This window comes from Salmo salar, chromosome ssa15 (genome assembly GCF_905237065.1).
Source record: "Salmo salar chromosome ssa15, Ssal_v3.1, whole genome shotgun sequence".
Classification (NCBI taxonomy): Eukaryota; Metazoa; Chordata; class Actinopteri; order Salmoniformes; family Salmonidae; genus Salmo; species Salmo salar.
In genome coordinates, this window is record NC_059456.1 from 66,513,353 (window position 1) to 66,529,307 (window position 15,955).

General features: G+C 48.0%; 1 protein-coding gene across 1 annotated transcript in view; it reads left to right on the forward strand.

The window, feature by feature from the left end:
• Positions 1 to 15,955, forward strand: part of adcy6a (adenylate cyclase 6a) — a 52,743-nt gene that overhangs the window by 5,693 nt on the left and 31,095 nt on the right. The window contains 3 exon segments of the mRNA XM_014145539.2: positions 181 to 349; positions 351 to 556; positions 558 to 1,095. Of these exon segments, the coding sequence (XP_014001014.2) occupies positions 182 to 349; positions 351 to 556; positions 558 to 1,095 (912 nt within the window). The 5' untranslated portion in view covers position 181.

Consider the following 15,955-nt stretch of genomic DNA (forward strand, 5'->3'; position numbering starts at 1 on the left):
GGACATTAGGTTAGGATAAGACAAGTCAAGATTGTTGTCTTTTGTGGGGGTTTTTCTGTCGAATTTTCAGAAAGACTGTTGCATGTCTAGTTAAAGTTGACGGATTTATGAATGATTATTCAAACTCTTAACAGCCCCACCTGCCCTACGCTGTGCTTCTCCCCCATCCCTCCTACACAGAATGTCCTGGTTCAGCGGCTTCCTAGTGGCCAGAGTCGACAACCGCAAGACCGTGTGGGGGGAGCGCAATGGCAAGAAGTCCAAGCAGAAGGGAGGCTCATCCCTCTGCAACCCGCGTTACATGAGCTGCCTGAGGGACCCGGACGCCATGGAGCCCCCCTCTGGAGCCCCCCCTCAACCCCCACCACTGCGGAGGGGGGGGCGGGGGGGGCAACTTCGGTGTGCGCTGCATCTGGCAAGAGGATCACTACGGCAAAGGCGGCGTCACCGGTGAAGGGGTGGGGCTCAAATCTGTCGACCTGGGCTTTGAGGACGGGGACCTGAAGGGGAGGAATGGGGGGGGTGGCGGGGAGGGGGGTGACGAGGGCCTCAATGGGGGGAGGGGTGGTGACGGCGGCAGACTGCTGGCTGCGGGTGGTGCGGGTGTTCCAGTCCAAGAAGTTCCAGTCTCATAAGCTGGAGCTTCTGTACCAGCGCTACTTCTTTAGGCTCAACCAGAGCTCCCTCACCATGTTGATGGGGGTGCTAGTGATCGTGTGCGGCGTGATGCTGACCTTCCACTGTGTCCACGCAACCCCGGACGTGGCCTACTCCTCGGCCCTCTCCGTGGCCATGGCGCTGTTCATGGCACTCATGGTTGTGTGTAACCGGAACGGCTTCCACCAGGACTACATGTGGATGGTGAGCTACCTGGTTATCGGGGTCCTGTTGCTGATGCAGGTGTTCGGCGTGCTGATGGTGGCGCCTCGGAGCGCATCTGAGGGCATCTGGTGGTCTGTGTTCTTCATCTACATCATCTACACGCTGCTGCCTGTCAGGATGAGGGCAGCCGTGCTGAGCGGAGGGGTGCTCTCCACCATTCACCTGGTCACCACCTGGCAGTTCAACCAGGAAGACGTGTTCCTCTGGAAACAGGTAGGCTTCTTGGCCTACAGTGTGTTATATTCATTTATTAAGATTTTCCTAAGGCTGCAGTGAGTGTCTGCACGCTGAGACTTTGTGGTATCTGGGCCTTCCTCTTGGGCCTACAGCACAGGCTACAATATTATTATTGTGTCAGTGCAGGCGACCATGTGGTTCTAGTCTGACAAGTAGAGATAGGCATTTGGAAATTATTTCACTATTAGAAAAATAACACAGTAGTTTTTCGGATATCTGGATAGTCGAAATACATGTGTATAAAAAAATATGAGACTTGCTCGCTCGACTCAAGAGAGAACCTGCTTGGAAGGGTGGGTGAAGGGTGAGAGAGGAGCAGGGGCCGGTGTGTGTGACTATGTGTGTGGCACGGAGGGAAAGAGAGAGATAGAAAGTAGCCAAACCGACTCATGCTAGTTAGACAAACTTTTTGCCGCCAAGTTTTATCTTATCACACCATCTGGTAGTGACTGTCTTGACTGCGTCAACTTGTTGTGAAGAAGCTAGCTAGCTACAGTCGCCAGCTAAGTTAGCCAGCTAGCTAGCTAAAGTTTGCAAGGCTAATTGAGGCTAACTGAGGCTATTTTGAGGCGTCCTTGCTTACAACTCACTTCACTTGCTACACATGGAGCCTCTGACTGTAGCGCCGCATTGATTGACCAACAATAACAACAAGCTACATGAGTGAAACGTGTGTAGGCTACCTGTGCAACTTTTTTTATGGGCCACCGCATACTTTTTTTTCTTCATAAAACGCAACATTTTATATAATGATCTCAAAAATGAATACTCTCCAAAAGTAGATCCAATACTAAAGTCCGTTCGGATATTGGAATATTCTAATAACCCTGCCCCTCCCTACTGACAATACATCGTTTTTTTGGCAGCTTGTATGAATGTGTTTCACTGTGTTTTGCTCAGTGGGTGGAACACTGTGTTTGTCGCTGTGTTGCCAGTAGATTTCTGAATGTTTTGTAGGCAGTCGGTGTATGTGTGTGTGTGTGTGTGTGTGTGTGTGTGTGTGTGTGTGGCCTACTGTATGTTGTTTGTGCGTCATGCCAAGGACCCAGGGGCTAGCTGAAGGTCAATGGGCTGAATGAACCACCTCGGCCGGCCGGCCGGATGTGTGCGTGTTTGTGTGTATGTGTCTGCGTGCACATGCTCACACTGGCGGGTGTGTGTGTGTGTGTGCCAGAGAGAGAATACCATAGCCCATAATACTATTAAGCCGTATCACTCAGGTCTCTGTGCTCCCACACAAGGGACACTTTGTGCATTTTTACAAGGGTGGGGGTGCTGTATGGAGGCTGAGGCTGGGTGCATTCTGTACTACTGTAACTGTTGTGTAACTGTTTATGACCATTGGGGGAAGGTATAGGAAAGGAATAATGGGGAGACCATTCCACGAAAACAATAAGGGGACACAAAAGAATGTTTGGCCTAGTTCATGTTGGAATATTAGTCGTTACAATGTTGTTTCCCCCCTTGATTTAAAACAACAGGATTTCTTCCCACTGGGAGAGTGCTCAGCCTCTGTAAAGGTTCACATTTTCAGAAGGCAATTGTACATGAAATGACTTCATGTCAGAATTCTAGGCTTTATATATACTAGTGACGGGGGGGAAATCGATACAGTTACATATCAGGGTATTATTTTTGATGATATATCGTAGTATTTTTGGGGACAATATCGCAATATCTTTTTTTTTGCGCTAGTCAGCTGTACCTGCTTCAATACTCTAGTATTTTCCCTTCAGATCTTGTTCTCCATCATCTTTTTAAATAGCAAGCCAATTTGTTTTCAGCACTTTGATTTCCACGACTCGTCAAAACTGATTTTCTAATTGGCTGTCTCTTATCCCTCTGCAGCAAACATGATGAGCGATATGTTTGGAACAACGAAGACGCAATAAAATCACAGTATCGAATTGCAATACGTATAGAATTATGAGAATCGCAATACATTGTATCCGCACCTAAGTATGGTGATAATATCGTATTATGAGGTCCTCTGGCAATTCCCAGCCCTGATATATAGACACTATAGACTCCATACACATTATATTTTGTAGAAAGCGTCATTGTTTACCAAAGGATGTTATTTAGGAAGAGGAAAAGGGAACCTCTTTGGTTACTATGAAAGAGAGCTAAGAGATAGTTTACAACCTGTCATATATTGAGGCTGAAATATACTAAGCTGTCACCTCTGACTAGACGAATGTCTATTATTGATGAGGCAGATGTTTGATTGTATTACTCAAGCCAGTGTAAGGAAAGATCACTGCTCAAGAATATGGTAGCCCACCAGCATCTGTGTAACGTCTCTATTGTGCTATATGGTGAGAACTGGGCTACTGGGTATGTGCGTAATGGGATGGTGTTCTCAATGACCCCCACATCATGCATGTGACACAAAGCACATAGTGTTTTGTTTGCTGTGCTAAAGTGAACGAGGCTCCCTCTGAATGTCATCGTATATGTGTGTACATGGCTGTACAGTAATAAAGTGCCATCCATCACTTTTATGCAAGTATTTCCCCTTTCTCCGATAACTCATTAACCTTGCTGGGATTCTGTTGGCGTCGTTAGCTACAGATAATGAATTTGTGAAATCGTTACGCGCACACACACGCACGCACACACACGCACGCACGCACGCACGCACGCACGCACACACACACACACACACACACACACACACACACACACACACAGTGGAATGACATTGTGGTATAACTAGGATGTAGGGTATGTTGCCTGCCTGCCACTTGCGTGGCTGGCCTCACTCCGCCTGTCACTGATCCAAGCCCCCCCTGCTGAGAACATGGGCTGGATTAGAAATCTAGACCCAGGATGTGTTGGGGCCTTTGCTCTGCCATGGTCTATGTGGAAATAAGACCTCTTCTTCACTCACTGGCACTGTAGCCTTTTTACAATTTTTTTTAATCGCTTTGGCAGTGTTTTCACAAGTATGTGGTACATTTTCACAACTCTTAGTACAAAACTCCAAACTGTTCACATTTGTAACGCAGCCAGTCCTTCATTCAAAACATGTCACTGTGCATTAATTTGGATTGTAAACATTTCTCACCACACCACCGTTTATTCAACATAAGTTTATTGTGAAATGTAATGAGAACATGGGTTTAATCACCCAAACACAACATAAGGATATCTTCTCAATTTAGTCGTTTTAACTACCAGTTAATCCAATAGCAAACAATGTAAGATACTGTACGTGTTGCAAATCGCCCTTAGAAGTGCTGAAAGTAATATGCTACAGTACTGTAAATTACACAGTTTTCACATTAGGCAACACACTTACATTACCCAATAATATCTATCCAATGTGTAATCAAAAGTGTGCTCAAGGAAGACATTCTCTTCAATCATTAATGCAAAAAAAACGTTATTTTTCAGATATAATTGCAACATTGGTGTACTGTATGTAATCACATGTAAGAAATTAAATGAAACAAATGAAATTAATGAAAATTAAACAATGTTTAGCACGCATACATTTGCATCAAGCCTGTCTTGAGCATTTAGCCATAAATTCTCATCCACCTCACAGTGAATGTCCTCATTGTTCATGCACTGCGGGATAAACCTTTTGGAATGGTGAATCCAAGATTGACATTGGTCTGCATTGATGTCGTTGCATGCCTCTTTCATGGCCAGAAGGAGGGTGACACGCTCATGGGGATGGCGATTGTATACCTTCCACCTCCATGCTGAAAAAATTCCTCAGTAGGGTTGAGGAAAGGAGAGTATGGGGGCAGGTATAGATTGGGTTACAGATCGGAGATGAGTCCGAAACCATGCGTGAACCACCTCTCCATAATGGAACCTGACGTTCTCCCACACAATGACATAGGTGACCCCTTCACCTTGACAGGCCTGCTCAATTTCATTGAGAAAAACAATGAGGTTTGCAGCGTTGTAGGATCCAAGTAGTGGCCTACGTCCTACCACACCATCTTCAGAGGTAGCTGCGCAGATGGAGATGTTTCCCCCACGTTGTCCAGGCACTTGGACGGTCGCCCGTTGGCCGATGTGGTTCCGCCCACGGCGACGAGTTTTGGCCAGGTTGAAGCCCACTCCATCGACAAAGATATACTTGTGATGGTTCACAGCAGCATCAAGCACCATCACCTTCTAAAAATATATTTTGGTTATTTATTTTTTACAATATAGTTCTAATATGGAGTTGTCAAGTAGCATGTGCATCAAACAGTAACTGTAATACAGTATATAGTGGTGTACCTGAACATACTCGGCCCGCAATTGTTTCACCCGGTTGTTGATTCTCTCAAAAGGCACCAGGTAAATGTGTTTCATAGATACCTGCTGCCTCTTCAAAAGGCAGGTGATTGTTGGTAGGCTGAGGGATGTCACATTGGCCTAAGGTGTCATCATTCTCCTCAATGGCCTGCTCTATTTCGGAAGCCATATGTCATTCCTGGCCCTTACCATTTTCACCACTGCCCACTCCTGCTGGTCGGTCAGCACACGGCCACGGACACCAACATGGGTTCTTCTGTCAATTCTGAGGTTAGAACAGAGTATACTGTCAATAGATCATACTGGAAGAATAATGTAACATGTTTTGGGAATTTACATGCGTTACAGTATGTTATTTACTGTAAATATAATGGTAAAGCATAGTGCATATCCTGCAGACTTCTTGGTGAAATGTTCTCACGATCGAATTGACAAATGATCTTTTCAGATTGGGGGGGGGGGAACTAATCTGGCACCCTCTGTTTACCCCATGGTCAACCAAGATGGCCCGGACTTCATTAGACACAACAGTTCCACGCCGTTTGCCTCCCTCTCTCTGATGCCCACCTCTTTGAAAGGGCCCATACCCACCTCTTTGACCTCTTTGACAGGGCCCATACCCACCTCTTTGACCTCTTTGACAGGACCCATGCACACCTCTTTGACGGGCCCCTTGTACACGAGCTCTTTGATTTCCTCCTCTCCCATGCTGTCTGTCCTGTTCCATGTTGAAAGAAATTGCAAGTGTTCACATACCTTCTTTTATATGATGACCAAATCATTTAGCAATCATTTACATTACGTCATTTAGCAGACGCTCTTATCCAGAGCGACTTACAAATTGGTGCATTCACCTTATGATATCCAGTGGAACAACCACTTTACAATAGTACATCAATATCTTTATATCTTTGGGGGGGGGTAGAAGGATTACTTAATCCTATCCCAGGTATTCCTTAAAGAGGTGGGGTTTCAGGTGTCTCCGGAACGTGGTGATTGACTCCGCTGTCCTGGCGTCATGAGGGAGCTTGTTCCACCATTGGGGTGCCAGAGCAGCGAACAGTTTTGACTGGGCTGAGCGGGAACTGTGCTTCCGCAGAGATAGGGAGGCGAGCAGGCCAGAGGTGGATGAACGCAGTGCCCTTCTTTGAGTGTAGGGACTGATCAGAGCCTGAAGGTACGGAGGTGCCGTTCCCCTCACAGCTCCGTAGGCAAGCACCATGGTCTTGTAGCAGTTGCGAGCTTCAACTGGAAGCCAGTGGAGTGTGCGGAGGAGCGGGGTGACGTGAGAGAACTTGGGAAGGTTGAACACCAGACGGGCTGCGGCATTCTGGATGAGTTGTAGGGGTTTAATGGCACAGGCAGGGAGCCCCGCCAACAGCGAGTTGCAGTAATCCAGACGGGAGATGACAAGTGCCTGAATTAGGACCTGCGCCGCTTCCTGTGTGAGGCAGGGTCGTACTCTGCGAATGTTGTAGAGCATGAACCTACAGGATCGGGTCACCGCCTTGATGTTAGCGGAGAACGACAGGGTGTTGTCCAGGGTCACGCCAAGGCTCTTAGCACTCTGGGAGGAGGACACAATGGAGTTGTCAACCGTGATGGCGAGATCATGGAACGGGCAGTCCTTCCCCGGGAGGAAGAGCAGCTCCGTCTTGCCGAGGTTCATCTTGAGGTGGTGATCCGTCATCCACACTGATATGTCTGCCAGACATGCAGAGATGCGATTCGCCACCTGGTTATCAGAAGGGGGAAAGGAGAAGATTAATTGTGTGTCGTCTGCGTAGCAATGATAGGAGAGACCATGTGAGGATATGACAGAGCCAAGTGACTTGGTGTATATCGAGAATAGGAGAGGGCCTAGAACTGAGCCCTGGGGGACACCAGTGTTGAGAGCACGTGGTGCGGAGACGGATTCTCGCCACGCCACCTGGTAGGAGCGACCTGTCAGGTAGGACGCAATCCAAGAGTGAGCCGCGCTGGAGATGCCCAACTCGGAGAGGGTGGAGAGGAGGATCTGATGGTTCACAGTATCAAAGGCAGCAGATAGGTCTAGAAGGATGAGAGCAGAGGAGAGAGAGTTAGCTTTAGCAGTGCGGAGAGCCTCCGTGACACAGAGAAGAGCAGTCTCAGTTGAATGACCAGTCTTGAAACCTGACTGATTTGGATCAAGAAGGTAATTCTGAGAGAGATAGCAAGAGAGCTGGCCAAGGACTGCACGCTCAAGAGTTTTGGAGAGAACTTTACAAACACGCATTCTATTTCTGTAGTTCTCAAAATCCATATATAGTAGACAAACCAGTTGAAAGTCTATAGGTTTACCAAACAGTTAAGTGGTTAACCATTAAGCACAGTTGGATTAAGTGATGGTCAAATGTATTTAAACAAATGAGAAGAAAATCATATGAAAAGCATTGTGAGCATTGCATTGTGAAAGGCAATTCTTTTATATGAAAGGTATTTCTAGATGAAACACTGATTAGATTTGGTGAAAAAGTTACTGTGTGATTTTGTGTGTTGTACTTAGTCAATTGAAAATGGCTTAGAGTTTTGAAAATACAGGCTTTTTTGATGATGTGTTTTGAGTTTTGTACTAAGAGTTGTGAAATTTTACCACATACTTGTACCAAAGTGATAAAAAAATGTAATGTGTGTGTGCATCTCCAGGCCAAACCCTATCCCCAAATGCTAGACTACGGTTACAAAGGGGGGTTATATTACTGGAAACTTTAGAAGTTTACCAATAAACTACCAGAATTTTGGTATCTTTCAAAGATGTTATGTAATTTATCACAAGACATCTAGTGGCCCTTTTGGGTGCTGCAAATCAAATCACATTTTATTTGTCACATGCTTCGTAAACAACAGGTGTAGACTAACAGTGAAATGCAACTATGCAGAGTTAAAGATGAAAATAAATAAATAATAATACTCAAAATAATGACACAAGGAATAAATACACAGTGAATAACGAGTAACAATAACGAGTAAAAACAACAACGCTATATACCACTACCGAGTCGATGTGCAGGGGTACGAGGTAATTAAGGTAGCTACAGTGCATTCACAAAGTATTCAGACCCCTTCACTTTTTCCACATTTTGTTATGTTTTCCCCTATCAATCTACACACAATATCCCATAACGACAAAGCAAAAACCGTTTTTTAGACATTTTTGCAAATGTATTAAAAATAAAAAACTGAAATTATCCATTTACATACAGTACCAGTCAAAAGTTTGGACACACCTACTCATTCAAGGGTTTTTCTTTATTTTTACAATTTTTTTATATTATAGAATGAAATAACACATATGGAATCATGCAGTAATCAAAAAAGTGTTTAATAAATCAAAATATATTTTATATGTTAGATTCTTCTTCCTTGATGACAGCTTTGCACACTCATGGCATGCTCACCCAGCTTCATGAGGAATGCTTTTCCAACAGTCTTGAAGGAGTTTCCACATATGCTGAGCACTTGTTGGCTGCTTTTACTTCACTCTGCGGTCCAACTCATCCCAAACCATCTCAATTGGGTTGAGGTCGGGTGATTGTGGAGGCCAGGTCATCTGATGCAGCACTCCATCACACTCCTTCTTGGTCAAATAGCCCTTACACAGCCTGGAGGTGTGGCCCAAGCAAGTCTCTTCTTCTTATTGGTGTCCTTTAGTGGTGGTTTCTTTGCAGCAATTTGACCATAAAGGCCTGATTCACACGGTCTCCTCTGAACAGTTGATGTTGAGATGTGTCTGTTACTTGAACTCTGATTTGGGCTGCAATTTCTGAGGTGCAGTTAACTCTAATGAACTTATCCTCTGTAGCAGAGGTAACTCTGGGTCTTCCTTTCCTGTGGAGGTCCTCATGAGAGCCAGTTTCATCATGCTGCTTGATGGTTTTTGCAACTGCACTAGAATAATTGTATGGATTGACTGACCTTCATGTTTTAAATTAATGATGGACTGTTGTTTCTCTTTGCTTATTCAAGCTGTTCTTGCCATAATATGGACTTGGTATTTTACCAAATAAGGCTATCTTCTGTGTACCACCCCTACCCTGTCACAACACAACTGATTGGCTGAAACTCATTAAGGAAAGAAATTCCACAAATGAACTTTTAACAAGGCACACCTGTTAATGGAAATGCATTCCAGGTGACTACCTCATGAAGCTGGTTGTGATAATGCCAAGAGTGTTGAAAGCTGTCATCAAGGCTGTCATCAAAAATATATTTTGATTTGTTTAACACTTTTTTGGTTACCTGAAGCCACTCCTGCATTGTCTTGGCTGTGTGCTTAGGGTTGTTGTCCTGTTAGAAGGTGAACCTTCACCCCAGTCTGAGGTCCAGTGCGTTCTGGTGCAGGTTTTCATCAAGGATCTCTCTGTACTTTGCGCTGTTCATCTTTCCCTTGATTCTGACTAGTCTCCCAGTCCCTGCCGCTGAATAACATTGCCACAGCATGATGCTGCCACCACCATGCTTCACCGTAGTGATGGTATTGGCCAGGTGATGAGCTGTGCTTGGTTTCCTCCAGACATAGCACTTGGTATTCAGGCCAAAGAGTACAATCTTGGTTTCATCAGACCAGAGAATCTTTTCTCATGGTCTGAGAGTCCTTTAGGTGCCTCCAAGCGGGCTGTCATGTGCCTTTTATTGAGTGGTGGCTTCCGTCTGGCCACCCTATCATAAAGGCCTGATTGGTGGAGTGCAGCAGAGATGATTGTCCTTCTGGGAGGTTCTCCCATCTCCACAGAGGAACTCTGGAGCTCTGTCAGAGTGACCATTGGGTTCTTGGTTACCTCTCTGACCAAGGCCCTTCACCCTGATTGCTCAGTTTGGCCAGGTGGTCAGCTCTAGGAAGAGTCTTGGTGGTCCCAAACTTCCAATTAAGAATGATAGAGGCCACTGTGTTCTTGGGGACCTTCAATGATGCAGACATTTTTTGGTACACTTCCCCAAATCTGTGCCTCGATACAACCCTGTCTCTGAGCTCTAAGGACAATTCCCCTCTACCTCATGGCTTGGTTTTTGCTCTGACATGCACTGTCAACTGTGGGACCTTATATAGACAGGTTTGTACCTTTCCAAATCATGTCCAATCAATTGAATTTAACACAAGTGGACTCCAATCAAGTTGTAGAAACATTTCAAGGATGATCAATGGAAACAGGATGCGCCTGAGCTCAATTACGAGTCTCATAGCAAAGGGTCTGAATACTTATGTAAATAAGGTATTCTTTTTTTAGATACATTTGCAAAAATTTCTACACCTGTTTTCGCATTGTCGTTATTGGGGTATTGTGTGTAGATTTGATTTATTTAATCCATTTTAGAATAAGGCTGTAACGTAACAAAATGTGGAAAAAGTGAAGGTGTCTGAATACTTTCCAAATGCACTGTATGTACTGTACATATAGGTAGGGGTAAAGTAACTAGGTAACAGGATAGCTAATAGACAGTAGCAGCAGCGTATGTGGTGAGTGTGAAAGTGTGTTTGTGTGTGGCGACAGTATGCATGTGTGCACATGTTGCGTATGTGTGTGTTGGGTTGTCAGTGTGTGTGAGTGTGTGGGTAGAATACAGTGTGCGTGCATAGAGTTAGTGCAAGAGAGTCAGTGCAAAAAAAGGTTGAAGCAAGGTAATCCGGGAAGCCATTTGATTAGCTATTTAGCAGTCTTGTTTAGAAGTCTGCTGGGTTGGGGGTTGAAGCTGTTCAGCGTCCTGTTGGTTCCAGACTTGGTACCGCTTGCCTTGCGGTAGCAGAGAGAACAGTCTATGGCTTTGGTGGCTGGAGTCTTTGACAATTTTAGGGGCCTTCCTCTGACACCGCCTGGTATAGAGGTCTTGGATTGTAGGGAGCTGTAACTGGGTTGTACTCACCACCCTCTGTAGCGCCTTGCAGTTGAATGCCTTGCAGTTGCCATACCAAGCGCTGATGCAGCCAGTCAAGATGCTCTCAATGGTGCAGCTGTATAACTTTTGGTGGATCTGAGGGCCCATGCCAAATCTTTTCAGCCTCCTGAGGGGGTTGAAGCTGTTCAAGGTCCTGTTGGTTCCAGACTTGGTGCACTGGTACTGCTTGCCATGCGGTAGCACGGAGAACAGTCTATGGCTTGGGTGGCTGGAGTCTTTGACAATTTTTGGGGCCTTACTCTGACACCGCCTGGTATAGAGGTCCTGGACGGTAGGGAGCTCGGCCCCAGTGATGTACTGAGTTGTACTCACCACACTCTGTAGCGCCTTGCAGTTGGATGCCTTGCAGTTGCCGTACCAAGCGGTGATGCAGCCAGTCAAGATGCTCTCAATGGTGCAGCTGTATAACTTTTGGAGGATCTCAAGGCCCATGCCGAATCTTTTCAGCCTCTTGAGGGGGAAGGAGCGTTGTTGTTCCCACTTCACGACTGTGTTGGTGTGTTTGGACAATGGTAATGTGGACACAGAGGATTTTAAAGCTCTTGACCTGCTCCACTACAGCCCCATCGATGTGGATGGGGGTGTGCCTTCCCCTCCGCTTCCTGTAGTCCACGATCAGCTCCTTTTTCTTGCTGACGTTGAGGGAGTGTCACAACTTCCGCCAAAGTCGGTTCCTCTCCTTGTTCGGGCGGCGTTTGGCGGTCGACGTTACCGGTCTTCTAGCCATCGCCAATCCACCTTTCATTTTCCATTTCTTTTGTCTTGTTTTCCCACACACCTGGTTTTCATTTCCCTCATTACTTGTCGTGTATTTAACCCTCTGTTCCTCCCATGTCTGTGTGTGAGATTGTTTATTGTTAAGGTTGGCACGCTTCCGACTGGTTTGCGCCGGGTTTTGTTTTCCTCCTGCTCGGTGTGCGCCCAGTGTAAGGCTCCTAGGCACCTGCCCAGAGGTAAGCTACACCCCTTACCCGTTCCACAGCCTTGGTCGCACCTGTCGAGGGATTTCCTTACCGATCTTCCTCCTTCACAGGATAACACTACGATCCTGGTCGTTGTGGACCGGTTTTCTAAGTCCTGCCGTCTCCTCCCTCTGCCCGGTCTGCCTACGGCCCTACAGACTGCGGAGGCCTTGTTTACGCACGTCTTCCGGCACTACGGGGTGCCTGAGGATATAGTGTCTGATCGGGGTCCCCAGTTCACGTCGAGGGTCTGGAGGGCGTTCATGGAATGTCTGGGAGTCTCGATCAGCCTCACCTCGGGTTTCCACCCCGAGAGTAACAGGCAGGTGGAGAGAGTTAACCAGGATGTGGGTAGGTCTTATTGCCAGGACCGGCCGGGAGAGTGGGCGGCGTTCGTGCCCTGGGCAGACATAGCCCAGAACTCGCTCCGCCACTCCTCTACTAACCTCTCCCCCTTCCAGTGCGTACTGGGGTACCAGCCGGTTCTGGCGACTTGGCATCAGAGTCAGATCGAGGCTCCTGCGGTGGACGACTGGTTCAGGCGTGCGGAGGAGACATGGGATGCTGCTCATGTTCACCTTCAGCGGGCCGTGCTGCGCCAGAAAGCCAGCGCAGACCGTCACCACAGTGAGGCCCCGGTGTTCGCACCGGGGGACCAGGTCTGGCTCTCGACCCGAAACCTGCCCCTCTGCCTGCCCTGCTGGAAGCTGCGGCCGCGGTTTGTGGAGCCATTTAAAGTCCTGAGGAGACTGAACAAGGTTAGTTACAGGTTACAACTTTCCCCCGATTACCGTATTAACCCCTTGTTCCATGTGTCTCTCCTCAGGCCGGTGGTGGCTGGCCCGCTCCAGGAGTCTGAGGCGCGGGAGGTTCCTCCCCCTCTGGACATCGAGGGGGCCCCGGCGTATTCCGTTCGCTCCATACTGGATTCAAGGCGTCGGGCGAGGGGCCTTCAGTACTTCGTGGAGTGGGATGGGTACGGTCCGGAGAAGAGATGCTGGGTTCCGGTGGAGGACGTGTTGGAACCTTCAATGCTGCGGGAGTTCCACCGTCTCCGTCCGGATCGCCCTGCACCTCGCCCTCCGGGTCGTCCCCGAGGCCGATGTCAGCGCGCTGCTGGAGCCGCGCATCAGGGGGGGGGGGGGGTACTGTCATGACTTCCGCCAAAGTCGCTTCCTCTCCTTGTTCGGGCTGGCGTTCGGCTGTTGACGTCACCGGTCTTCTAGCCATCGCCGATACACCTTTCATTTTTCATTTGTTTTGTCTTGTTTTCCCACACACCTGGTTTTCATTTAGCCTCATTACTTGTCGTGTATTTAACCCTCTGTTCCACCCATGTCTGTGTGTGAGATTGTTTATTGTTAAAGTTGGCATGCTTCCGGCTGGTTTGCGCCAGGTTTTGTTTTATTACCCGTGCTTTGTGGCAGCCGGTACTTTATACTTGGGTTTAGTACTTTGTGCTGCCTTACTTGGTCTTTGGGCATTTGTTTTGTTACGCGGTTGCGTTCTGTTAACATGATTGCCTAAGTAAAGTGCTTTGTCCACTCATTTCTGCTCTCCTGCGCCTGACTTCCATGCACCAGCTACACTCACCTCTTGACAGAGAGAGGTTGTTGTCCTGGCACCAGACTGCCAGGTCTCTGACATCCTCCCTATAGGCTGTCTCATCGTCATCAGTGATCAGTCCTACTACTGTTGTATAATCAGCAAACTTGATGATGGTGTTGGAGTCGTTCACCCACGCAGTCGTGGGTGAACAGGAAGTACAGGAGGCGACTAAGCACACACCCCTGAGGGGCCCCCGTGTTGATGTGGTGGATGTCTTGTTGCCTACCCTTATCGACTGGGGGCGGCCCGTCCCAAAGTCCAGGATCTAGTTGCTGGATCCTGAGCTTGGTGATGAGCTTGGAGGGGACTATGGTGTTGAATGCTGAGCTGCAGTCAATTAACAGCCTTCTTACATAGGTATTCCTTTTGTCCAAGTGGGTGAGGGCAGTGTGGAGTGCTATGGAGAGTGCTATACCGATTCATTGGAGGACCAAAAAAAGCCAATACTGATTAACGCATAACGCCTGTTCGATGTCCGCCTCAACCTCCCGTACCACCGGTGCCACCAGGCAAGAAGCCGGAAGTATGGGAGTGGGATCCGTGGACCGCTCCTCTGTGTCATACATCCGGGACAGTGCGTCTGCCTTAGCGTTCTGGAAGCCTGGTCTGTAAGAGAGGGTGAAAACAAAGCGGGTGAAAAACATGGCCCACCTTGCCTGGCGAGGGTTCATTCTCCTTGCCGCCCGGATGTACTACAGATTGCGGTCGTCAGTCCAAATGAGGAAAGGGTGTTTAGCCCCCTCAAGCCAATGCCTCCACCCCTTCAGAGCCTTGACAACAGCCAACAGCTCCCGGTCCCCCACATCATAGTTTCGCTCCGCCGGGCTGAGGTTCTTTGAAAAGAAGGAACAGGGGTGGTGCTTTGGTGGCGTACCCGAGCGCTGAGACAGCACAGCTCATATCCCAGCCTCGGACGCGTCCACCTCTACTATGAATGCCAAGGAGGGATCAGGATGAGCCAGCACGGGAGCCGAGGTAAACAGAGCCTTCAGGTGACCAAAAGCCCTGTCCGCCCCAGCTGACCACTGCAGTCGCACCGGTCCCCCCTTCAGCAAGGACGTAATGGGAGCCGCTACCTGACCAAAGCCCCGGATAAACCTCTGGTAGTAGTTGGCAAACCCTAAGAACCGCTGCACCTCCTTTACCGTGGTTGGAGTCGGCCAATTACGCACGACTGAAATGTGGTCATTCTCCATCTCCACTCCTGACGCGGACAGGCGGTACCCTAGGAAGGAGATGGACTGTTGGAAGAACAGACATTTCTCAGCCTTGACGTACAGGTCATGCTCCAACAGTCGACCAAGCACCTTGCGCACCAGGGACACATTCTCGGCGCATGTAGCGGAGTATATTAGAATGTCATCTATATACACCACTACACCCTGCCCGTGCAGGTCCCTGAAAATCTCGTCTACAAAGGATTGGAAGACTGATGGAGCATTCATCAACCCATATGGCATGACGAGGTACTCATAGTGCCCAGAGGTGGTACTAAATGCCGTCTTCCACTCATCCCCCTCCCGCATACGCACCAGGTTGTAAGTGCTCCTGAGATCCAATTTGGTGAAGAAGCGTGCCCCGTGCAATGACTCGGTCACACTGGCTATGAGAGGCAGTGGGTAACTGTACTTAACCGTGATCTGATTTATACCTCTATAATCAATGCACGGGGTAAACCTCCATCCTTCTTCTTCACAAAAAATGAAACTCGAGGAGGCAGGTGACGTGGAAGGCCGAATGTATCCCTGTCCCAGAGATTCGGAGACATATATCTCCTCCTGTGACAGAGGATACACGTGACTCCTGGGAAGTGCTGCGTCTACCGGGAGATTTATCGCACAATCCCCCTGTCGATAGGGTGGTAGTTGGCATATTCATGGGGGATGTGCATGGTGGAGACCTGGTTTGGAGTCTCCACCGTAGTTGCACCTATGGAAACACCTATACACCTCCCTGAGCACTGACGTGACCATCCCTTGAGAGCCCTCTGTTACCACGAAATAGTGGGGTCATGATAGGCCAACCAGGGAAGCCCCAACACCACAGGAAACGCAGGAGAATCGAACAGGAAGAGACTAATTCTCTCCTCA